The 25,687-nt window shown below is 43.3% G+C and overlaps 1 protein-coding gene across 2 annotated transcripts in view; it reads right to left on the reverse strand.

Moving 5' to 3' along the window:
• Positions 1-25,687, reverse strand: part of AK7 (adenylate kinase 7) — a 344,520-nt gene that overhangs the window by 89,199 nt on the left and 229,634 nt on the right. For both annotated transcript variants that reach the window (XM_078660128.1, XM_078660127.1), the window contains exons 6-8: positions 12,478-12,561; positions 7,014-7,102; positions 431-521 (exon numbers count right to left, since the gene is read on the reverse strand). In XM_078660128.1, the coding sequence (XP_078516254.1) occupies positions 431-521; positions 7,014-7,102; positions 12,478-12,561 (264 nt within the window). The remainder of the gene's footprint in view (positions 1-430; positions 522-7,013; positions 7,103-12,477; positions 12,562-25,687) is intronic.

A 25,687-nucleotide genomic window follows, 5' to 3' on the forward strand; every position in this document is an offset into this window, starting at 1 on the left:
ATTTAAAAAACGTGTCATTTGTAATATGAATGTTACCAAGTAGTCTGCACAGCTAAATCACGTACTGATACTACTTCCTAGGTCTGCAATATGAATTGTTGTGAATGAAGGAGCACTGTCACATGTCCTAGTACATGAAATTACACAGGCAGCACAACATTTCTCCATATTCAGGTAAGATGACACAAGTGGGACAGCACCCTCATAAAATTACTCATCTCTATGTCTACTTCAATGCTTGTGTACTTTTTATAGGGTACTCTCTCAAAACATGGACTACAGATAAAGACTATCCAAAATGTCAACAATCAGAAGACATTTGATGGTAAAACACTTCAGCTCTACAGGCCTTAATCAACCAGGACATTGCTGCACTTGAAAGCTGTATGTGAAATTTACTTTAGTATATGGCAAATTATCTGTTATTTACCTTCACGACTTCGTCAAGGGTTTGCACCGAATCATCCACTGCCACTAGATAGTGTGTTCTTGGCTTATGGTCTGCAATATTCTGCACCACTCTACAACACAGCGAGTTACATTTTTACCAACTAAACATTGATATCAGTGTCAACCAATCCCATTTCTCAATAGCTACCATAGCTTTTAGAAATGATAGAAAACATGTAATTACTGAATGCACATAACAAGAATCGAATGAAGCTTCTACTGTCCAGAACAGGAACTATAGTTTACAACATGGGTCTTTTACCTACAATATTGTTCATCACTTTATATACAGAATACAATGATTAATAACCTTTGTAGATTTTGAGGTTGGCTCAGCCAGTGTGTCGTTACATACTGTTGTTTTCCTGCAGTCTAAATTCAGTAAAGATCTGGAACTGGGATATAAATCACAAAGAAAGTAGACATGGACGTTTGTGGGTAGGCTGGACAGTTGCTAACAACCTTGGAGCCCAGGAGCTGCCTCGGATCTACAGTTATTAATTGCCTTTCCCCTCACTGTACTCTCATGCCTTCAGCCGGGGCTCATTATTGCATGTTCATTATTAACAGTTATTAGCACTTAGTATTTAAGAAACATTAAAGCACTTTATTGAAGGCAGAGAGTGGCAAAGTCAATTGTTAGCCTTAGAATTTTTACAAAATCTGCTGTTTTTGCTCGAATCTTTAGGCTTTTGGTCCGTCACACAGAGTGAGCCATGTAAGGGAATCACGGGAAGGGGAACGAGAACATGGATTAGGAAGTGCGTGGGTTCCTGGAACAAGAGGAGGACAGCTGGGCCAGACCAAAACAGAGGAGATCTGTTAATTGGAGGGACAAGCATGCAAAGTGGGAAGAGTGGGCAGAGGAGAGGTTTGAGTTGATACACGAAGACCACCACGGAGGAAAAGCAAAATGGCAGAATAAGACAAGATCAGCAGCCAACTGAGTGTAATCCGGGAAAACTAGCAGGCACTGGCGCGGAAGCAAAAGAACATTTTCCACATATCTAAGAACTAACATGCAAAAACGTGACATGTGGGAACGGAATCCGTAGATCCCGATTCGTTTTATCAGGACCTGCAAATTTTTTGTCTGGCCAGATTACACCCAAAACTATGGATTATCTTCTAGATTGTGTGGATGGTCCACAGTCATACTTAGACTTTAGGCAAGGAAACCAGTGTCCCCTTTCAGAAAACTATGGGGCACATGCATCCAGCTAATTACTGGTCGCAAACGGTCTGATATGCAGAATCGTCCCCTTTGTGATCAGTAACCTGTGATGCATCAAGCCCCAAGCCATGTTTTGCAAATGCAGTTAGGGAATCGCAATTTGCGACCCCCTAAATGCAATGCAAGAAGCATTCTCAGAATGCGACTTTGCATTAAGGAATTGCAAATTACCATCAACTTGAAGTTGATGGTAATTTGCAATTCCTTCGAAAAATGCACGAAATTTAAGTGCCATGTGGCGTACACACACATGCCCTTGGGGCATGTGTGTGCGCCACATGTGCACACATGCCAATTTTGGGGTTGAATCAGGGTGGCCTTTTGGCCACCTGGCACCCTTGAAATTCCAAGCACAATTTGCAATTCGCTAATATGGGAATGTGTAAGAATCACAATTTATTTAGCGAATCCTACATGCATAAGGAATTGTGATTCCTAAATAGCGATTCCTTAAAAATCACTATTAAGGAATCGCAATTCCATACGTTGATGCATGTGCCCCTATATGATTTGATGCTGCAAAGGTGGTAAAAACTCACACAGTCAATTCGATTAAATTCAATAATCTTTATTCGTTCTTAATAGATCATAAAAGCACAAAATGAAACCAGTATAAAAAATGTGTAGATAAAACAGATTTCATGAATAACATCCCTTAATAACATTCTCAATTCATTGATTTTAAATATAAATATTAAAATCAAAGTTGATACATCACAAGAAACTTTCAGATGAAATGTAAATGTAAAAACTGACCCCCAAATTATCACAGTCATTATTGTGTAAGAATTCACTAACATATGCAGTGCCATTCCCCACACTCATTGTACGTCTAAAAGTGCAGCTGCTTCTGTAAATCATTGGTAGTGCATTACATGTAGGGAAGAGGTCAATTTGTTTAGTGAATGTAGCAAAAGTTATTCATTGGCATGAATTATTTCGACATGAAAAAAATTAGTGAAACAATAACAGGGCAATTATGAATTTTCCTTAAACAGTGAAATGTTCTACTATTCTAACTTTCCACAGGCATAGGATTATAGCAAAGGGAAAGTATAACTACAAAACTTTCTAGCTTTTCCTGATGTACGAATGCAAGACTTATGGAGCATAAACTTACTCATACACCTACATAGGTTACGTCAGTTTTTGTAAATTGTGCATAGAGAGGGAGAGAGAGAGAAAAAGAGAGGGAGAGAGAGAGAAAAAGAGAGGGAGAGAGAGAGAGAGAGAGAGAGAGAGAGAGATGTTATATGATTTTTCAAAATAATACCAAAAATCAAGCTAATTTCACACTCCCTTTGTCTTGCATATCCCTTACTAAATTTTGAATTTGAAAATTTTTGATGTACATTTTGGCTCTAAAATGTTTTACATTAATGTATGCGTCTTCACTTCAATCTACAATTGGACACCAGCATATAAGAGTTGATCGCTCCTTTTTTCGTGTTGGATATTTCCATTGTAAGTTTTGTACTATGATAAATATATTAACCATTAGTCTACGATTGACAACAAATTCTCAAATCCAAGAAATTTTAAGTGCGGAGCAGCAGGAAATGAAACAGACAGGAACAATGGGTGTGTAGATAGGACTGTTTAAAGCAGACCCACTAGTCTGTATCATCGACATGTTACTGTCCATTATAAAAAAGCCACAATGGTTTTGCGACAGTTGTCAGGACAGAACAAATGTTCTCCTTGTGGTCTCTAACATTACCCTGTTATTCAGTCAGTTAGGTCCTTTTCACAAAAGTCATGTCAAGGAAGAAAAAGGTACATCTTGCCTGCTGATGTATCCCACAATTAGTCCTTTTGAGTTGAAGAGAACAGGCACGTCCTACATTAGAAACATTTTGATGATATAGACTGGGGTTTTCATTGAACAGTGCTTCTCGTGTTTTAACCATGTGAGGGAGAGAGTATTAAACACCCACTCCTCTATACATTTTTAATCTGATCCTCTTCCTTGACACAGTTAACTTTCTCTTTTTGTGTTGTAATTCTTTATTGAAAAACAGAGCAATGATACCAGGGTACAGTAAAGTACAACGTGATGCAGATTGCAACAGGAGGGAAGGGCAAGGGTAAAGGGGAGGGGGGAAATGGATAGAGAAGGGGAGGGCAAACTGAGCAATGCATACAATACTAACAATATCCTCTATTGTGAGAGTCCTCGGCTTCGAGGACCAGCAAGTCCAATTGTCCCACTTGGGTAAGTAGCGTGTGGAGACATCTAACAAGAAAGGACGAGAGTATCCATTATGAGGGGAAGAGAGTGAATGGAAAGGTAAAGGGTTATAACAAAGCAGAGAGGGGAGATGTGTCCCATGCTATTGGACAGAAGTGTTCAGCAGAATAGGAGGAGATGATGCGCCAGTCCACAAAAGGGAAACGGCTCAAGCCATGACATGGCAAGGCGTCGGGGCTTGTCCAGGGGGAAAGGGAGGGGGTGAAGTAGAGATGGAGGAAAGGAAAAGGAAGGTGGGGAGAAAGAGAAGAGGGGGGAGAAAGACAAGAGCAGCGTATAGGAGGAGGCAAATAGTAAGAGGGGTGAAGAGGGAAGTAAAAGAGAAGAAGAGACGACAAGGATAGATTAGTGGGGGTAGGGGAGGGTGAAGGGAGTTAACTCTCCTTTCTCAAAAGAGCTCCAGGAGGAGCCAATCATGTGCATAGGACGTTACAATACATACATTTACAATGCATGCCTTTACAACACAGTATTTGCATCGCAACATCCTTTACAATGCATTTTTTTACATAGCATGCCATTACATCGCATTTTCATAAACTACCTCTACAACGCATTCCATTACATCGCATTATACCTTTAAAACGCATACCATTACATTGCATACCATTACATTGCATTTAAGGTAAGTGTTGGATAGGACAGAGGTAGTAATTTCTATTCTAACTCCAGTGAGTGCAACAGTAGGGTAAGTGTTGGATAGTGTAGGGGTAAAAAGTACTATTCTAACTCCAGTGAGTGCAACAGTAGGGTAAGTGTTGGATGGTGTAGGGGTAAATATTACTATTCTAACTCCAGTGAGTGCAACAGTAGGGTAAGTGTCGGATAGTGTAAGGGTACTAGGCGTTGTAATGACTTGCAATGTAATGCCTGCGTTGTAGTGACATGCATTGTAGTGACATGCATTGTAATGACATGTGTTGTAGTGACATGCAATGTAATGGCTGCATTGTAATGACATGCGATGTAAAGGATGTTGCGATGTAATGACTGCTATGTAAAGGTAGTGCGATGTAATGATTGCATTGTGATGGTTGTTTCCCGTAAATGGATGTTACTATGGTGAGAAGTGGCCCACTATGGAGTAGTACCGAGGCAAGGGATACAGGATTCTGAAGATGCTCAAGAATGCTGAAGATGCTGTGCAGTTGATGGGGTCTTCCTGGGGCTACTCCTCGGTCCATGGGCTTGGTGAGGCGATCCTGACCACAGGGTTGACATCCCTCGAAGTCCTCTCGAGCTAGGTAGACGTCCCATCATCGCTGGGCTACCAGTCGACCAGCATAGCAGATTCAGCGTTTTTCTTCTTCTGGTGGTAACTTGCCTCCTGGGCTACCTAGCTGCGCTTCAATGACTCATCTGGGTCCAGCAGACTAAGGGGCAACCTTTGAGTGTTGGGTCTTGATCCCTTGAGCTGCACATTGGTGAGGAGCGGCGATTCGATTCTGCAATCTGGGCTCCCACCTCGCCGCAGGAGACTTCCTAAGCTCTTGTGGTCCTGTCCTGCGAACAGGACGTCAGCCAACTGTGCTTTAGAGCCTCTTGTCACTAGCCAATGGACTACCAGGTTCCCTCCCACGTGATGACAACTTCCTGTTAAGTGTGGCATCTAACTATTCCAGATGTCTCTATTCTGCGCACTCTCAAGATGGCAGAACCTCTCTCTCAGCATATAGAGCTCCCTAGCCCAACCCAGAGTTGTGGCTACCAAGGGGGCTACACACTCCTGAAAAAACGGTTTGACAACTGGTTTCCCCTCTTTGTCCCCAGTGGTGCCTGTCTGCCTTAACAATAGAGCAGCCCCTCTCCCAAGTGTTTTCCATTTGCTCTTCAAAGCTGATGTCTCCTTTGAAGCTCATCTTTTGGGCCAACTTCTAGCCAAGGAGAGGTAAATCCTTTCTTCCACGTAGGCTTCTATTGTGTCCTTTCCTGGGAGTCGTTTCCACGTCTCCCCAGCAGGGCAGAAAGATGACTCCGGGACAGACCCCATATTGCACTGAAAACAGTCACAGAAGGCTTACAATAACAACTGTGTTTTTTGCAATTTTCACCCCGAGTGGGCTGGGTATGCTCAGACGTGAGTCCCAGGCAGTCCACACCACTGGAGTCAAGCTATCCAGGCTGATGAAGGCTGATAGCCAGAAACCGGTCCTTGGATGCTTGATTCCGGTCTGGGAAAGACATGGCTTGGTAGTTCGGACTGGACTGTTCCCATGAGGCACAGGGTCAGAGCTGATTTGCATATAGCCAGTGTCTAACCCAGGGTGGTGTGGAGTGCAAAAAAACGATGGATTTAGGCCCAGATCCTTGTACTGGGGTGAATGTATGACATTGCTCTACATTCTGTCCATCAACTGTGTTTTTTGCAATCTACAATAACAAAGTGGCAACTATGTAAAAGTTGTGTATTGCAGCAAGTTCTATCAATTTCGACTTGGGAACAAGTTGGCCTTAATGTAAGAAGTTGTTTGATCCCATACAGGACCAACCCTAGTAGTCCCAATCAGAGGTTAGCAGGGCTGCTAGGGCAGATGGTAACTCTTCACTCACCAATTGGGCTACTAGCCTTTTCCACAGTAAAAACAACAATTCTGCTTTTTACTGCTGAAACATGTAATTAGTACATGTTCCACTCTAATGTACGGCACCCTGCCGTTGGCCTTGATAGTCCTACTTTAGGGGTGGCATACATATTAAAAATATATAAGTGAACTTTGTTAATGATTTAAATGGCAAAGTCCAGTTAGAAGTTTCAAACTGCCCTTCCAGTCTGCAGTGGCAAACTGGGAGCCATGTATTACCTTTGTCAAACCCAGTGTGGCACAACCAGTGCTGCAATCCCTGGGGTGACCCTCTAACTTACATGCTATATGGTACCATATACTAGGGGCTTACAAGTAATTTAGCTTATGCCAGTTGGGTATAAGCAAATCAAACATACACATTTTACGGTCGGGCACTGGCACTTAGGTATGGTTAGCAGGCCTTAGTGCACTCTCAGAGTAAAAAAACCAGCAGCATCAGTCCAAAACTTTGACCGAATTACATGTTATTACAATTTAGAAAATAAGTATTTACCCTGCTAAATCATTAACATGAATTAGAGGAAGTACATTGGTTCCATCTCCATAGACCTGCAATGCAGGAGTCTCACCATGCCAGGCTTCCTATAAAAGAAGAAAGAACAAGAGTTATCAAGATGGTCAATGTGTAATGTGTTCAACGCCAAAAGCAAATGCAATGTATTAATTACCTGATTGCTTAACATATCAGTAGTGGGTAAATGCAAATACATTTTTGCTCCTCTTTTCTACTTTCCTCAAGTGTATCTGTATTGCATTGGGGAGGTAAGAGGTTTTTGTCAGTTGTGCACAGGTTGGAATTTTTAAGCTGTTCTCCAATGCATGTCAGAGGGCATTAGAGTAGATTCATTTTGGAAAAGGAATGCCAAAGGTAGTTTACAAGAGTCCCTTTTATGTATACCATTATACATTACAACATTTTAGAAGAGGAAAGCGGGAGATTTTTTAAAAATAAACGAGATGACATATTTCTCCCATTGACTTCACCTGAGGGCGAGGCCTTAATCGGGTTTATTGTCATGTACAGAATTTGCAAGTGTGCTGCTGCAAGATTGGATATCAGAAATGCAAAACTACATTGTTTTTCTTACTTGTCCGAAGCACAGAGAAAGCGGTAAAGCAGACACAGAGAGGGTGACAAAAATGTTTTGCACTGGTCTGCGGGAGCAGGCTACTGGCAGTGCATCCTCCGAGTCACAAAAGACCAGTATCTGTCGGCAGAAGCCCGTTGAAAAATCGGTTAATGCATGCAGGAATAAGGAGGCGGGAGACTAGCCTTGAAATCTCTATTCTCCCACCTGAATCAGGAAGGTTGGCATGTATGCACCATTCATTGAAAGTTTTGGAACTACAGTACCCTTAATAAATGATTTCAAGATTTTGTAAGGCACCATATTTCGAGAAACCATATTCACAGGTGTGCACTGGACATACAACGCTGCACCCCTACTTCACTCACTTTGACCCTTAGGAGATGACAGCTGACTGAGAGTCGATGTTTCAGTGATGAGCACTCAATCTAGAAATCTAGTTTAGCCTTACTTTTTGATGTAATACAGTGTCATCATGTTGTATGGCTGTCCAAGATCACTAGATGACTTTTCAGAGATACATAGGATCAATTTGTACAGGTGACCAGAGTTTCTGAGTTTCTGAGTAATACAGGCTCCTAACAGAATTCCTTAATCTTTGAGAGAGCTCTCCAACATGACAGTGGAGTCTGATATAATTTCCTGAAATTACATCCCCTTCAAATGATATCCATAACAGAAGATAAGGAAACTTTGGCCAAGAGGGCTTACGGTTGGATAGTGCTTAGTGATTATAAAGCTCTTATGCCACAAGCTTATTTAAAAACGGGAGTAAACTGAAGATAAAGGAAAATAATTAAAAGTTGCGCTTTGGCATTTTACCAATCCTCCCCCACCTGCCGCCTTGGAAAAGGAGACTAGAAGAACAGTCCTGACGTCTTTGTAGAACAGGAAAAGAGGATCTAGTGCACATTATTTGCATCTGCCCAAGCCTGATGGACATAAGACGTGCTTCACTTTGACCAATATTCAACCAGAAGGGCATCAGGACCTGCAGGCAGGCCGTAAAATTGTGCTTTAACCCAGAAGAGATACAGCTAAATTGTCGACTTATAACGTATTTGACATGGTGGATGAAAGACTCAAGCCCAAGCCACTGGCAACTGGAGAATAGCACGCAGCTGGACTACTTTTAATCAACACTTTAACAGCCCAAACTACCTGTGGGCCGGCCTTGTCCAATCCATGTTTACACCCTGAAGCACAAGCACTTTATCTATTTTTTACTCACTTCAAGAAGCTTGAATAGACAATAAAACTGAGACTTGATACAGACGATCCAGACTCCTAATCGTAGCACCTAGATATAGGAGATTGCCATAGTCTAGTCGTGAGGTAAAAAGGGCGTGCAGCAGCGTCTGTCTAGCATCAGTTGGAAGGAGGTCCAAGATCTTCCGTAGACCTTTCAGATACCAAAGCACACCCCAACCACACGACCTATCTGCGGTGCAAATGTCAAGTCTGAATCGATCCACACGCCCAGGTTCTTGGCCTGCTGGCATGGCGTGGGAGCAGGTCCTAGACAGGACGGCCACCATGCAGAGGACCACACAGACGGGCCTCCCCCACCACGAGCACCTCTGTTTTGCTGCCATTCAATTTCAGGCAGTTGTTAGACATCCAGGATGCAAGCTCCTGCATGCAGGCACTGAAATTGGGTGCCGCCAGGTCGGGTGCCCGTGACAGTGAGATGACCAGCTGTGTGTCGTCAGCATACGACACGATTCGCATACCTTAGCCCTCCACAATACTCGCCACTCGGGAGACATAAAGATTAAATAGAGTCGGACTCAGGGCCGAGCCCTGCGGCACCCCCTGATCCAGGTTGATTGCTCTAGAATAGTACTCGCCCTGTCTAACCTGGAATCCCCGATTCATCAGGGAGGACTGAATCCCCTTCAGCGCCGCCCCCGAGACCCCACCCCTATTCAGACACTGCAGCAAGGTGAAATGTGCTACAGTGTCGAAGGCTGCGCTCAGGTCAAGAAGGATAAGGGCCATAGTCTGTCCCTTATCTACCCCTTGTCTGAGGGTCTCTACGGCCATCAGCAGCGCTGACTCTGTTGAGTGGAGAGATCGAAACCCAAACTGAGTCGGGTGGAGTAAGTTGGCTTCCTCCACATAGGCCATAAGTTGGGAATTAACGGCCTTCTCTGCCACTTTGGCTAGGTACGGTAGCAGCGAGATAGGACGGAGGTTATCTAACTTCTCCCAGCTGATATTGGGGTTTTTTTGGCGTGGGAGTACCACCGCCTGCTTCCATCCTTCAAGCACCGTGTGAGTCCTGAATGATACGTCTAAAAGGTACCTAATATAGGGTTCAAGGATATCAAGGCTTTCTACGAGCAGTTTCGGCGAGGCGTGGTCCCTAGGAGACCCTGACTTGATCGAACTACAGATCTGCCGTAGTGCCTCAGGGGGCGGGGTGACAAAATTCTCCAGCCTATGAGCTCCCTCATCCTCCCGCTTGATCTCCATGAATTCTGACCCCCTTTTTTTTTGCTCCTGCAAAAGAGGAATATATATCGTGGCCACTTTCTCAGAGAAGAAGCCCGCAATGCGATTGCATGATTCCTCTGAGCTCTAATAAACTCAATATGAAAGACTGTATTTTCAAAATTCAAGGTATAATCTGAAATAAGGATCGTTTTATGTATTTTTAACACCCCAGTTGTTTTAAGATGTGAGTTTAATTTAACTGAACAATAAAATGACTTACTTACATTCCCTTCATGATATTGTTTCTATTCGAAGACCACACTTATTTGAGTAATGTTGATATTGTTATGAGAAAGATTGAGTTATTCTTCCAAAACAATGTCATTTCACACATTCAATCTCCAACACAAAGCGTAAAATCACTAAGTCAGCTGTGATTCAAATCTAAACAAGCAGTGACAAAGCAAATAGGTCTGATGTTGCCTGCCAAGCTATAGGCTTTGCCAATGCTGGTTTGCTTAGAAAGTTAGAAAGGTAAACTACAGCAAACACCATCCATAGATGGCTGCCCATGCATGTGTGTACTTGTAGATGACGGGGCAACCATCTTGTAATGGTTTTTGTTGTACCTATTCAAAAGCTATTGCATTATGGCCACCCATGCACATGCATGCATGGGTGGCCAACTTGAAATGGGTCCCCTGTGTATCTACGCACAATTAGATAATTGTAGCTGGAATCAATCCCTCTTCCCATTTCACTGTTGAATTGCTTTGGCCATATGAATTGCCTGTCCTACAGGAAGCGTGTATGGCAGAGTGCTCCTTTTTTTAAAATGCAGAGGAGAGTGACGTTAAAAATAAATACCTGACCAACAAACAGTCCTAATCTAGGTTTGTAAACTCCTGCCCCCTCTCATAGAGTCCAAAAAAAGCTTAAATGGGTGTGTAAGAAAAAACATTGTAAGAGCTATTGATAGCGAAATATCTCATCACATGGTAGAGACTGAAAGGCACCTTAACAGAACACATTCCGTGTACATATGAAAGAACTAGGATTTGCTACGTATTTACCTCCACTGAACTCAAAGAACAATTGAATCCAGACATTTGTAAAAGCTTTGCTGGACGTTGAGGATGACAGAGGACAACTCTGTGCGTTGTCCTTCACTATGTCCATCCAGAAGGATCCTCAGCCCTTGCCAGCATCTTTCAGTAGTGGACCTATGCATTGGAAAGGCCCTGTCAGGACCTCCATGAGGGTTGCATTGTGGTTGGGAGTCATGTGCCACTATTCTAATGAGGAAGTCCTTCCTCACTGTAGGAAAAAACTCCAGATTTGTTGCCTCGATTGTCATTATGATGCCTCTCTGTGTAAGGTGGGAAGGATGATTGAAGCTCTGTCTTATACATCATTCTGTCTCTTCTCCCAGCAACAGGTAAATGTGAATGATATAGAAATACTTTTTACATTGCATCTGCTTAATGGAATTAGAAAAATACATTGGTATTTTAAAATCAGTTACTATTGCAATGTTTTAAATGTGTGAGCACACTGCTCACTGCTATGAGTGCTACTGTGTGGGCTATTTAGTGGCAGTCATTAGTTTGCTTGCGAAAATTACTCCTATGATACAGCCTCTCTCTTTCTGATGGGCGCTACAGGTGGAAGAGGGATGAGAATAGTGTATAACTTAACTAAAACAACACCTCCTGTATGGTAAGACAGAGCAAGATAAATGTCAGAAAAAATGGTTGTTACCACTCCTAGTCCATTTTGCCTATTTTCTAGTCACTGGAATACCTTGGAAAATAAAGTATGTTTTATGTATACCAGCAGTGTTTACTGGACTGTGTATTAAAGCGGGTCACAGTGTTTTCCTTTTTGTTAAATATACAACACCATCAAACATCATTATTCCATGAACGATGTTTTTTTCTTAACATACAAATGCATCTTTACTGTACTTCGATCCCCCCCTTGGGTTGTCATATCCTAATTTTCCCGAAATATCTAACAAAACAAAAAGTATTCAGATTTCAAATATTTAGTGGCATGGTTGATAAAGGGTCTATACTTAAGAAGCACTAAAAGCCAAACAAACTAATATGTTGTCTATGTTGGTAGTGGATTGGGCCAGACTTGCCCAGAGACATATGAGCTTTTGAGAACGGTCTTCTGTATACGTGTATTGAAGACACAAGGGTAATTCTATTAATTTCAAACCAGTAATGTATTTGTCAATTGTTGGGAAATATATCAATGGAATTACAGTTTTTAAACAGAAAGGTTGATATTTTACCAGTTATGAACAGCCATTAGCTGTAATAAAAGAAATCTACAACATTTCACTGAAAATTAACCACTGATGTCAAATCCCTTGACACCGAAATCATTGCACATAAACATTCCATTAAAAAATGCGGTTACCTTGAAAAAGGTGTGCAGGATTCCTTCGTCGAATCCATACTGTAGCCCAGCTGCAATGACATATGTCGAAAATTTGCTTTTGTTCTGCGAAGCAAAACATAAAGAAAGTTCATAGACTTTTAAAAAAATATCCACTTATTCAATGGCACAAATAATTGTGATAAAATATTTCAGGCAGGTTAATGTAATCTTACACCTTAACTTTCAAACTGGGGGGCACACAAATTCAATCGAATGTGGGAGCTTGGCCGAATGAAGCTCAACCAGACAGAATTTGTGACCTATCTTAGTTAGTCCAACGGACTGACACTCCTTTTTGTATCCACCAATGTAACAGACGCAGATCGGAAATATTAAATAACTATTTTTCAAAAATAAAGGTGCAGGACAATTCTATATGCATGCAAGGTTTTATTTTGTCCAGATACTATAAACATACATCCTGGGCTATTCACATATTTTAGACAAAATTAAAATGCACTAGATCTGAATTTATATAATGTCTTTATATGGTGGGTGCTAATGTCGTCTTTGAAAGACAGCACATGCCTTAAATGAATAAATATATGTAATGCTGATAAAGTGCACAAAGGGGCAGAGTGAAAGGGCTCTATGGTACCAAAGAGGTCTAATCCTAGAGCTGCTAAATGCTAGTAAAACATGTGATTGCTGGGTTTAACATAAAAAAGTTAAATCGGTCTTGGCATCCCTTTTTATTGTGGGATTGGCATAGGATGAAGAGGTGAAAGATGAAACAGTGTTGTGAACCATTTATCATTGCATTACACAAAGTTGTTACACCGTGCCACAGCAATACCTGGAGGCTGCCAAATACGCTATGAGCAGAGGGAATATATTTCTTCTACATGGTGAGATTGCAGGCTCAAAGGTGATGAGAGACGTTGCAAAACATGACTTCGCAACATCCCTCCTCACCACAACAATCCTTGCATTAGGCATGTCCTGTGAGGAGGGTGATCAAGTGAGTGTGTACATTTATAAAGTGCAAAAATCACACAGCTACCTCAAGATGCACCAAATTTCGCCTTGAAACAATGCAGAAAACGTTTTGACATACCATCAACGATCCTACAAAATACATGCCAATTAGCATGGGGTCGCGAATAATGACTGAGTTTGCTAACGGCCATGCTGATTATCAGAACAATCCAACTGTCCCTTGCAAAGTGAACACATCTAAGAGTAAACTGTTAAACCCATACTGTTCTAAAAAAGAGGGTTATTTTTTTCATTTCAGCTTAGCCTTTATTTTCTGACCTAAGCAGAAATAGCCCTGGAAATTACATTTATGTTGTTAGGAATTGGGGTTCTGGCTGGCAGAGGTATGTACCCTGTCCAAGCAGAAACCACGATCTTAAGGTAAGTCAACACTTTTTAAAAAATTGTTTATATTGACATATTAACAAGAATAATATAATACACATGATACTAAAACATATGACTGTAACAATACAACTCGACAGCATAGCAAACAACACGTACCAGTATCATAGAAAGAACATTTGTCAATTCCAATAACAAAACGACCCCACCCCCTAGCCCCCAGGTTTCCTATCGGCCACTCATTAATATATTGAGGAGAACTTCCACTTGCATTCACAGGCCTTCTATGATGTGACATAATGGTATCCACTATCCCACCCGTGGCTCAGAAATACACTTTAAACTAGCCTATGCTCACGCTCTGGTAGCTTGGCACAGAGCAATCAGGCTTAACTTACGAGACAATATGTAAAAGTATTTGTGCAGCACTTCAAACTGCAACACTGACAAGACCACAAAAATACGCCACACAAGCTTAGAAAAATAGCTTACATTTTTATTAGAAAAACAGACCAAAATGACAAAAATCCCAGTAGAAGCCAAAATATGAATTTTTAAAGAATAAACTGTTTTGCAGTGCCTAGAGACCAATAGCGTCAATTGGGGCTATCTGGTCAAGCTTTACAAGGTCAAATCCAAACGTTCAATCCGACCGCGATCGAGCACAGATTGGATACAGGGACCAGCCATGGCCCGCTGACCAGTGACTTGGATGAGTCAACGTCAAGGGCGATGCGAGTAGCAAGGGAGGTTGTCGATCTCAAGATGTCGGCGATGCATTGGTTCCGAACTGCACACTGTCAAGAATGCGCTGAAGGTTCTAATGTCCTTGTGATTCCCTATAGATAACTACGATGTCTAATTTTGTGATGTGCCCCACTGTGCTGTATTGCAATTGTGTCAAGCTGTTTGGTCTCATGAGCATTGTTAATACAAAGATTTGTTAAAAAAAAGAATTCACTGAAGGTCAATATGCAAAGAACACCAGGACGCTGTGTCATCATTGAACTACTGGGCTGAAAACAATGCAAGCAGCTGGAAGTGATGCATTGGCACCGACCCGCGCCAAGGGGGAGATGCATCAGAAACTGGAGACAATGGGTCATGCAGTCAGAGATGCAGTGTCCGCGATACATTCAGCAGCGGCAAGGCATCGCAGTAGATGCGCTGGTGCAGATCGACACAACAAAGTCAAAAAGTGTATTTTAACAGCTGCAGCACTTTCAACTCACTTTCAAGGACCCAGGACTGGATTGACACTACTTGTCGGAGCGGAACTCACAGCACACAGAGTGCAGGTGTTGTTTATAGGTTGAAGAGAGAAGTCTTTGATATCCCTGAGACTTCACAAACAGGAAGCAAGACAACGAGCCCTTGGAGATACTTGGGTTCTGGGACATAGAGATGGAGATGCAGTCCTTCTAACTCCAAGGCAAGATGGCAGCAGGCCATCACAACAAAGCAGCTCAGCAGTCCCTCCAGCGGCACATCAGTCCTTCTTCCTGGTGGACTGTCCTCAGTTCCAGAAGTGTTCTGAGTTGGTGCTGTCAGACGTCTAGTACTCATACCCAGTTGGGCCTTTGAGGTGGGGAGACTGCAAAGAGATGCCTTTGAAGTGCACAAGTCCCTTTCTTACCAGCCCTGGCTCCAGACTCACTACAGGGGGGTATGCAACCCTTTGTGTGGGGACAGGACCCAGACTTTCAGGTGTAAGTGTCAGCTCTTCCCTCCCATTCTGCTCAGGATGACCCATCAGGATGCAGAGGGCCACGCAGTCACACCTACCCTTCCTTTGTGCGTGGCTGTCTAGAGAGAATAAATAAAGCCAGCTGTCGCCCACCCCAGATGTATATTCCAGAGACAGGCAGAAGGCACCAAATGGTTACAGAAAGAAAATGCCAACTTTTCAAGGTGCCATATTCAGAATTGCAATTTAAAATCCAACTTCACCATAAGTTGAGTTTCTAAATTGTGATTCCAGTTGCAGAAAATGTGGGTCTGAACTCTCGTCAATTGGAAATTACATTTCTAAAATGTAATAAGGTAATCCCAATGTTATCCTATGGGAGAGACAGCCTTGCAGAAGTGAAACATTTATTTAGGAGTATTTCACTAGCAGGACATGTAAAGATTAAAAGCACATGTCCAACTTTTTAAATGCACTCCACCCTGCCATGAGCTATCCAAGGCCTACCTTAGGGGTGCCTTATATGTAATAAAAAGCAGGGTTTGGGCCTGTCAAGTAGGTTAACTTGTCAGGTCGACAAGGCACTTTAAAACTGCACACACAAGATCTGTAGCGTCAGGCCTGTGACATGTTTAAAGGGCTACTTAAGTGGGTGGCACGAGCTGTGCTGCAGGCCCACTAGTAGCAAGTAATTTACAGGCCCTGGGCACATGTAGTGCACTTTACTAGGGACATATAGGAAAATTAAATATTTCAATTTCGGATAAGCCAATGTTACCATGTTTTAGGTGTAGAGCACATGCACTTTAGCACTGGTTAGCAGTGATAAAGTGGCCAATTTATCAAAGCCAGCTAAAACAAAGTCAATAACAACAATAGCAAAACAGGGGGTCTGAAGGCAAAATATCAAGGGAAACCATGCCAAAGATGCCAGGTCTAACATATGTCTATATGCATTTTGATTTGGGGTCACAAACCCATTATCCAGATTCACAGAATTAGTACTTTCCAATGCTTTCACTGTGGTGGAAAATCAGCCACTATGTCAGGTTTTCCATGTTAGTACGTATAAGATTTGGGTAAGGACATGGGTGTGAGAGTGTGTCAGGAAAACAGTGGTGAACACCCACAAAGTAATAACTTTGTTAGGTAAATAGGAACTTTGCCAATGCTTATCACAGTCAGGTGTACCTTAGTGCCAGTGGCACAGTGAGCACGGGGACCCATGTCTGGGAATACTGTTGCCACTTAGGGTGTTACATCAAATAAACAAAAGGTGATTGAAAAAGTGACATCAATTTGGCTAACCACTGGTGATCACTTGGGGTGGCATTCCAATCCATTGTTTTTTTGCCCACCAAGCTACCCATTCCTGTCTCAGTGGCTCCATAATGGATCCCTTTTAGCTCTCTGGTGCGGGTGACAGCACGGAGAGAGAGAGCTTCAGACCCTGATGCCAAACTATGAGCAGATGGAGAGCTTCATCTGGCACATCTCTACATCCTAGATTCTGAGGAGATCTAGCACATATATGTAATGGGTTGAGCCCTCAAGCGTAGAGATCAGGGTTTGATAGGCCATGAGTGCCGGGTTCAGGTTGGGGGAAGCATGGATACGAGAAGATAAGAAGTGGTGAATGATGGGATGCTCAAAGACACAACTGCAACTTCGCATTCTCTCCCACACAGATTTTGTCTCTTCTTACTAGCTGCCAGTCTGAAGGCTCAGACAATCAGCCAATGAGAGGAGGAAGTTCCACTTTGGAGACTTTGCTGAAGGGCCATCAGGACTGCGGGTGAGATATTGGGACACTTTGGGCTTAGGAAACACTGCCACCTTTGGAAGTGCCTCACTGCCTTCACCACTACTTGACAGATACACTGGGTATGTAAGACTGGGGCATAATTGAAAGAGGCAGTGGGTGTTAGAGATGAGGTTACTGGTTGGCTATTTTATATACCATGGCCAGGCAGAAATCCACTACTCAAGTCAGGGTAAGCTAGATACACAAAGAAGATAACCTCTGCTCACCCTATGGTAGCTTGGCAAAGAGCAGGCAGACTTATCAACAGAGGCAATGTGTAAAGTATTCGTGCAACACACTAACACACACAGTAATACACAGCTTTCCAAACTGTGTGGCGCGACACGTTAATGTGTTGCGCTCCATGGGTGTTGCGCGATCAGCATGCTGTTTAGATCACCCCCGCGGGCCTTCCAGCAACAGGCAGAGTGGCGCTGCAGGGGCTCTAATATGAATAACAAAGTCTTATTAGCACGTTAAGTGGTCTTTCAAAGACCTGAGAAGTGCTCGGGTGCGGCTGTGTGTGTGCCCGGGAGCCGTCAGAGCCGGGGCTGACACACACGACGGAGGGGGGCTGGGGGATATTACATACAGCTATTTGGGTGTAAACCGTGTTTTACAATGCGCATTGTGTTAAAAATGTATTTACATACCGAATGATTATGAAAATTGTTCCATTATATAAACACAGCGAATGCTGGTGCAGAAATAATTGCCATACTACGCATTAATAACATTTGTATCTTGTTTGCATAGCATGTGTTATCAATGTGCATTCTGTAACAAACATGATTACATCGAGAATGCTACAAAATAAATTACATCATTGAGTTGTATCCACTCCACGGAGGGAGGCAAAATCATAGCGAATAAAAGTGCAGAAACACTTGCTATATTACACACTATTAGCATTTCAAAATATATGAATACAGTCAGGGAGGAAAACAATGTATCTTGTCTACATATCAGAGTAAAGGTAGGTAAACCACGATGATGTTAATGCACTGTATTATGTGAATATTTGCCAAAATACCAATGCACGTGTGTGTGGCTACTCATTCATGCGAGAGACACGCTAGTTGGGCATGGCTGACTTCAGATTCATTAAGGCCTTTATTGATGGTGTCAAGAAGTGACATGCATTTGCATTCCCTCACATCTAGTATGCGCCCCATATTTCCACACCTTGGGGCCAGAGAGGCCTTTTCCAGGATCAGCCAGCAAATTTCATCAGGGCTATGATCAGCGTTCTGGAAGTGTTCAACCAGGGCATTTGACTTTAAAATGAGTGATTCTGGGCAAATTAGTTGACCTCACTGTGCATAAAATTGTAAATATGTGTGGAATGTAACGTGATTGTAAATATATAAAATGTAATATCACAAATGTGCAAATCTCCTGTTCATTCTCTGTTACCAACCATGTGGGTTTTCTTCAGATCCATACAAACATACGTACATTATCTGGGGGTGGATGTGTGTGGGGTGTGGGTGTGTGTGGGGTTGTGTGTGGGGTTGTGTGTGTGGGGTGGTGTGTGTGGGGGGGTGGGGGGGTGTGGGTGTGTGTGTGTAGCTGTGTGTGTGTGTGGGGATGTGTGTGTGGGGATGTGTGTGTGGGGATATGTGTGTGGGGATGTGTGTGTGTGGGGTTGTGTGTGTGTGGGGTTGTGTGTGTGGGGTTGTGTGTGTGGGGTTGTGTGTGTGGGGTTGTGTGTGTGGGGTTGTGGGGGGGTGTGTGGGGTTGTGGGGGTGGGGTGGGTTGTGTGTGTGTGGAGTGGGTTGTGTGTGTGTGTGTGTGTGTGTGTGTGGAGGGGTGTGTGTGGGTGTCGGGTTGTGTGTGTGTGGGGTTGATTCGGGCTAGCTCGCAACGCTAGCTCGCGTTACCGTGTCCCTGAAACAAATTTCACAAAAAGGTGTGTCACCAACATGAAAAGTTTGGAAAGCTGTGCAGTAATACAATGAATACACCACAAAAAGACTTCACACATGTTTATATAAATCGCGTACTGTTTTATCAACAAATCAAGACCAAAATGATAAAAATACCATGAATACTTTTCAAGATATGTGCATTAAAAATCATAAAAGCAGAATATAATATTCAGGCATCTTCTTCTATTTAACTATTTGCAGGCGGTCACACTGGACCAAGAAGAAACAAGAAAATTTGTAAGGGGGCCCATCACAGAGGTTGCTGCCTGGTATCACGATCAAATGGTGCCTCACAAACCCGGATGCGCTGGAAGGGGGATCAGTGGGCCACTCAGGCAGCGTCCTGGCATAGGGGAGCCAGCCGCGAGAAGGTGCAATTCAGCTGAACACATCCCTCAGGTTCCACAGGATCACAGTACCTGGCGGTGGACTGCTGCTGATGCACGGGGCCCACAGCACTCGGGAAACATCACAAATCCAATGAAAGGTGTGGCAGCAGGCCCCGTGAGCAGGACCCACATCGTCGTGCTGTTCTTCCTCCGAGTTAACAGCGGCAGCCAAAGTCAGGAGCACTGTGTGGCTCTGGCGTGCGCTGAAGGCTGACATGCCTTGTGCTTCTGACCACGCCCCTGGACACCAGAGCAACGCGTCATGATGGAGCCATGCTGAAAGACACTGCAGCCACTGGAGGTGACAAATGCCAAAAGAACAATTGAGGGACAGAATGCAGAACAATGTCATACATTCACCCCACTGGGGGTGCAGCAGGGATGTGGATCTGGCAGTTGCAGAGCGAGTCAGAATGACTAAAGAGCTGATTCTGAGCAAAGTAAGAGCAAGATAAAAGCAATCTCTCTGTGCATAGCAGAGCACAAGTCGTTGAACACAGTAAGCAGTCGATCCAGCACACTCAGTTTCTTGTCAGAGTTTAGCTGAAAGGACACATGGTGACGCTGAATTATTTGATGGCCCTGAGACTTCGAGGAACAGGGGGCAAGCGAAGAATCCCATGGAGAACACTTGAAGTCACAATGTAGAGGTAGCAGGTATCATGCCAGCACAACAAGGCAGGTAACACAATGGCAGTCTCTCCTGCAGCTCATCAAGCAGCGGGTCAAGACAGCAGAGCAGTTAGCAAACTGGCAGTCCCTCCTGGCAGCACAGCAGTCCCTCTGGCAATGTGCAGATGTAGAGCCAGTGATGTTTGGTTACATGCCCAAAAGTGTCTGGCTTTAGGGGACCAGAGACCCAGCACTTATACCCAAAAGTGCCTTTGAAGTGGAGGTGACTTCAAAGAAAAGTCTTTGAAGTGCACAGGTCCCTTTCAGTCCAGTCCTGTCTGTCAGACTAACCTTGGGGAGCTAATCCATGCTTTAATCGGAAGGCAGGATCCTACATATTAAAGTGTATGTGTCAGTCCCTCCCCTTCCCTCTGCCCAGGAAGAGCCATCAGTATGCAGATAAATGCAGTTGAGTGTTTTGTGTTTGTGGATGTCTAGAGGTAATGCACAACGTGTAGCTGTCTACCAAACCCAGACGTGTATTAGAGACAGGCTGGAAGGCACACAATGAGCTAAGAGCAGAGAAATGCCAACTTTCTAAAAGTGAAAAAAGGGGGGTTCTCGTCCAAGCGACGCCAGGTATGGACATATAATAGTAATTGTGGAAAAAAAGGAGAGCAACCTGGCTATCAGTTTGTGTACCGCTATTTATTTAGATGGACCAAAGCTAAGATGGAAAGATTCTTATACTCCAAATGTCATTAATCACATTCTTTTTAACATTTTCAAAACATTTGTAAAGACATTTTAAATTACGTCTGAGTCAAATACATTTCAGTGCACAAACACTGTGACCAAAACATATATGTAATCAAAAGTGACATACAAAAAATGTAAACATTGAACAAAAATAACAAATATTACACCAGCAGAATATTGATACTGATAATCGTAAAAGGCAATTCCTAAACCGCCCTACAGCTTGGCCTATGTCAGGGAACTGCTACCACACTGGATTAGTATTACTCTGTGGGGTAAATTAATTTTGAAAACCCTCTTCAGAGAACTTTCTAAAAGTGGCATTCCTAAACTGGTAATGCCAAATCCAATTATACCAGTAAAGGGGATCTGTCATTACCAATCTAAAGATATGAAACATAAATTACGATTACGAGCCGAATAAAATTCAAGGCTCTATGTCACATTTTTAAGATTAAACAAGGCTCAGCCCCTAAGTACCTACAGGGTTCATCCAGGCCTATAAGCCCAGTCGTTCCTTATGATCTTCGGGAAAAGGCGATTTCATTGTTCCGAGATTTAAGTTAGTAAAGATGGGCGGTCGATCTTTTTCTCATCTAGGTCCTAAATCCTGGAATGCCTTGCCCGTGAACCTAAAGACTGAAACTGATCTTTTTCGCTTCCACAAAGGACTTAAAACCTGGTTCTTCCAGCAATGATTAGGGTGGTCTTCTTCAGTAAGTTTTCGTGGCAGTTCTTTCTTTCTTTAATCTGTCCCTTGGCACCGGGAAACCCACTGCGGGTAGCTGTGCGCCTTATAAGTTTAAATAAATAAATAAAATAAAATAAAATAAATCAGGTTACCAGTAAAGAGGATTTGTCATTACCAATCGAAAGATATGAAACATTTATCAGGAAATACATCTTAAAAGTGTTTTAAGGAATTATCATTGGTAACCTATGAGAGAAGCAGGCCTCACTGTAGTGAAAAACGAATGTGGGTGTTTGTCACTACCAGGACTTGTTAAACATACAGATACATGTCCTAATTTTTACTTACATGGCACCCTACTCTTAGGGATAACTTAGGGCCTACCTTATGGGTGACTCGTATGTAATAAAAGGGAAGTTTAAGGCTTGGCAAGGGGTTTTAAATGGCATGTCAAGTGGCAGTAAACAGCGCACAAAAGCCCTGCGATGGCAGGCCTGAGACATGTTTAGGCTTTCCTTTTTTCCGTTTCTATTTTTGGTAAATTCTGGTGGTGTTTTTTCAGTGTTTTCCAGTGATTTCAATGCCTCAAAAAAACAGTGCTTTTCAGTGGTTACTAATTTTCGCGCCATACAAAACAACTGAAACGGTGTTTTACCGGTGTTTATAGAACGCTTTGCTTTTATTATTGCTTGCTTTCTTCATTGATGCTTGGTTTATAGACAGTGTATGTACAGTGCATATGAGGTACAAATACATTTATACAAATCGAATTTATAGTAGTACACCATACAATATTTCTTCAATGATTCTTTGGTCATTCACACTCTCTCTTTCCTTACCATGTCCACTTATTTGTGAAAAGGCTCTCTCGACATTGGCACTTGAGACTGGCAACGCCAAAACAGCCAGTACACAATTTGCCAACTCTGGCCACTGATGTAGCTTTCCATACCAATACTGGTGCACCTGAAGGTTGACATTCTCTGGAATAGGTTCTGCAACATATGAGTTGAACTGGGTGCATATGCCCTCAGAGGTATTAAAGCAGTCAAAAATTAAGCTGTACTTTTCAAAGTCTGGAGAAAATTCCCCTTAATGGAAGGAATCTAACACTTGTGCAGAGCACCAAAGTGAGGCTTCATTGACTTGAAATGCCATGATCGGTGAAGGAACATTTGTATGCATCATAGCTAGGCATTTCTCATGCATTGTAAAATAAAACAGGGAACTCGAGATTCCAAATTGGGCAGGGGCTCTACGAAGGGGTGCAAGACCTGTGAATGACACAGCAGCTCAAGTCCAGTGTGAAAAACTATGAAAAAGTTTGCAGTCCCCTCTCGCTCGCATGTAAATCACATTTGCACTATAATAGTACTCATGCGCGCAACTCCCATTGGGCTCAACGGGCTTCAGCCCCAGTGCTTAATTTGTGCCGGTGGTTTTCGGTGCTCAGCACCGGCACTTAATTCACAGGGCCGTGTCTATACATGTTTTCTTCTCACTACAGTAAGCTCAGCATCACTCTGGTACCAGAAGCTAGCTGGCTGTGCCCCAGTATTGGCACTACAGCGAGTTCATCATCACCCCGATGCCAGCTACTGCGTGTGTCTAGGTACCTGCTCCCTGTCAGCCAGAGGATACCAGGAGCAGGTGGGGGATTCCCGTCAGAGCTGAACCTGTGCCTGCTGGCACCAAGAGGTCTGGCTGTATGTACTTGCCAGTGCCTGGCCCCCTCATGCATCCCATGTGTGCCCCTTTCCCTTCCAGCCCCTCCAGCGTGACACCAGACCCTGTGGTGACCGGCTGCCTGTCATGCTGCGGGTACTGCAGTGAATGTGGTTTCTCTGTCCTGTGTGTGACAGTACTTCTTCCTGCCCTGGGCAGTCTGTACAGGGCTCAGTTACCTGTCCGATGTGAAGCGCCTCTTATTTCCTCCATCCATCTGCCCTCCAGTCCACTCTGTAAAGAAGTCATTCCTCCCAGTGCCTGCTGGGAGAAGATTTCCTATATTTAAGCTGTGTGAAACATGTTCCTGCTGTCTTGTCGCTGCAGTCAGTGGCCATATTTGGCATGATGTCATAGTGAAGGTATAGTGCAACGACATCCACCCCAGTTTTCACAAGTGTGAATTCGTATCTCCCAGGATTCTCTTGCCGAAGTTAAATAACTACATTCCGGTCGCCTGGCTCTGGTGATAGAATACAAAGAGGCGCAAAATGGTCTTGGTAGCACTTGCGAGCTGAGTGCAAATTGTGTGTGCTACTGTGCTTACATATTGCACCTTGTAGCTCCTAGGTGGTGGTAAAAGCGGCCAGTAAACATGAAATGCAAAATAAAAGGACGCCACAAATACTGTTTCCACGTTGTCCATTTTTGCACCTATCTATGTAAAGAGAGTTAAATGTACGTAGCGGTCACAATTGTTATGTGCGCTGGGTGGTCTTGCACTGCCTGTATTACACCAGTATCGGAGTGAGCCAGCATGTTTCACAGCACCCACTGTTCATCTTCTGCTGACTCCTGTGTGGATGGGAGTTGGGCACACATGTTTACAAAGCCTTTACGGATATCATCATACGCCTTCGTCTACTTCAAAATATAACAGATCCAGCTGGTTGACAGCATGGCATGCCTGCACAGTCTGCCCCTCTTGTTTAGGCTTGATGAATGTGTATTGATGTTGTGCCAGGAAGATAGCTGGGCGGACAACTGGGAGAAGTGGCTGCAGCCGCCGAAAAAAAATGTTGAGCACCAGGACTTTATTTTTTTACAAATTAAGCAATGTGCTGCCCCCCCCCCACTCAACCCACCCCCCACCCCATTGTGTGTGTCAGCCTGGCTGAGGCATCTTCACAGGCTGGTGACCGTCTGATTGCAGCCGCACCCCAGTACTTCACAGGTCTTTAAAAGACCATTCAATTGCTAACGAGGCTTTGTTGTTTTTCACCCCTTCTTACAGCCCCTGTAGCTACACTCTGCATATTGCTGGGAGAGTCAGCCCTCCCACCCCCGCCCGCCACCCCACCCCCACACACACACACGAAATGTGTAGTAGCCCGCCCCGAATTTTGGCTCTAGTTGCACCTCTGACAGTACTCACTGACTTTCAGCTGGGTTAGCGCCCTACAAACACCACATTACACAATAATATGCGCAGATTGTACTGGGATAACTCAAAGAATAAACATCACACAGAAATCTGCACTGCCGTCAACTGTTATCTTAAAGCCTCTATTTAGCACTACTGCGAATCCTTCGACGATGAGTACAGTACCCTGAAGTGACAAAGTCAGCGTGTATTTACTGGCATTGAGTACTCCTAATAAACTGCCGCAAATACCTTCATGAGGGAAGTACTACCAACTCAGTCGTTTTTGTACACACTTTCTTTGTTTATCCTTGTTTAAAGTCTACAAAACGTCACCCTTTGTAAAGTTCATCCAAGTTCATTACTTAGAACCGTAAACCTGCTCCATAAATCACGTAGGGTTAAAGGCTTCAGGTTTATGCCTAAAAATATACAAGTGCGGCACATTTCCAAGTCCCTCTCCGCGTTTATGTGAATTTCCCCCAAAATGAAGACAATCTTACACTTATGGTTCGGTAACTATGCTTCCTCTATTTTTGTATTGCATAAGGTCATCAGCCTTTGCATAGTGAATATCAGAAATCAAGTGTCAAGACAACAAAATATCATGTTAGGAGCTACAAAATTCCTTCCACTAGGCCTGCACTAGCTTGTCCATGTGCAGTGAGCAAACAAGACGTTTTAAGTGAAGGAAGATACACGAAGGTTGAAATCACATGACTAGCACTGGCGGAGCCACAAATGCTCCTACTGATGAGACAGTCACATAGACACTGCACAACAGACAGTCACACAGCTTTGCAAAGGCACTAATTGTTTCTTCAATTACGTACATTAAATAAAACATGGTCACCTGGTTTTGTATTTAAAACAACTTCGTCTGAGGTTTACCACTGTTGTAGTGA

Source organism: Lissotriton helveticus, chromosome 9, assembly GCF_964261635.1.
Source record: "Lissotriton helveticus chromosome 9, aLisHel1.1, whole genome shotgun sequence".
NCBI classification, from domain to species: domain Eukaryota; kingdom Metazoa; phylum Chordata; class Amphibia; order Caudata; family Salamandridae; genus Lissotriton; species Lissotriton helveticus.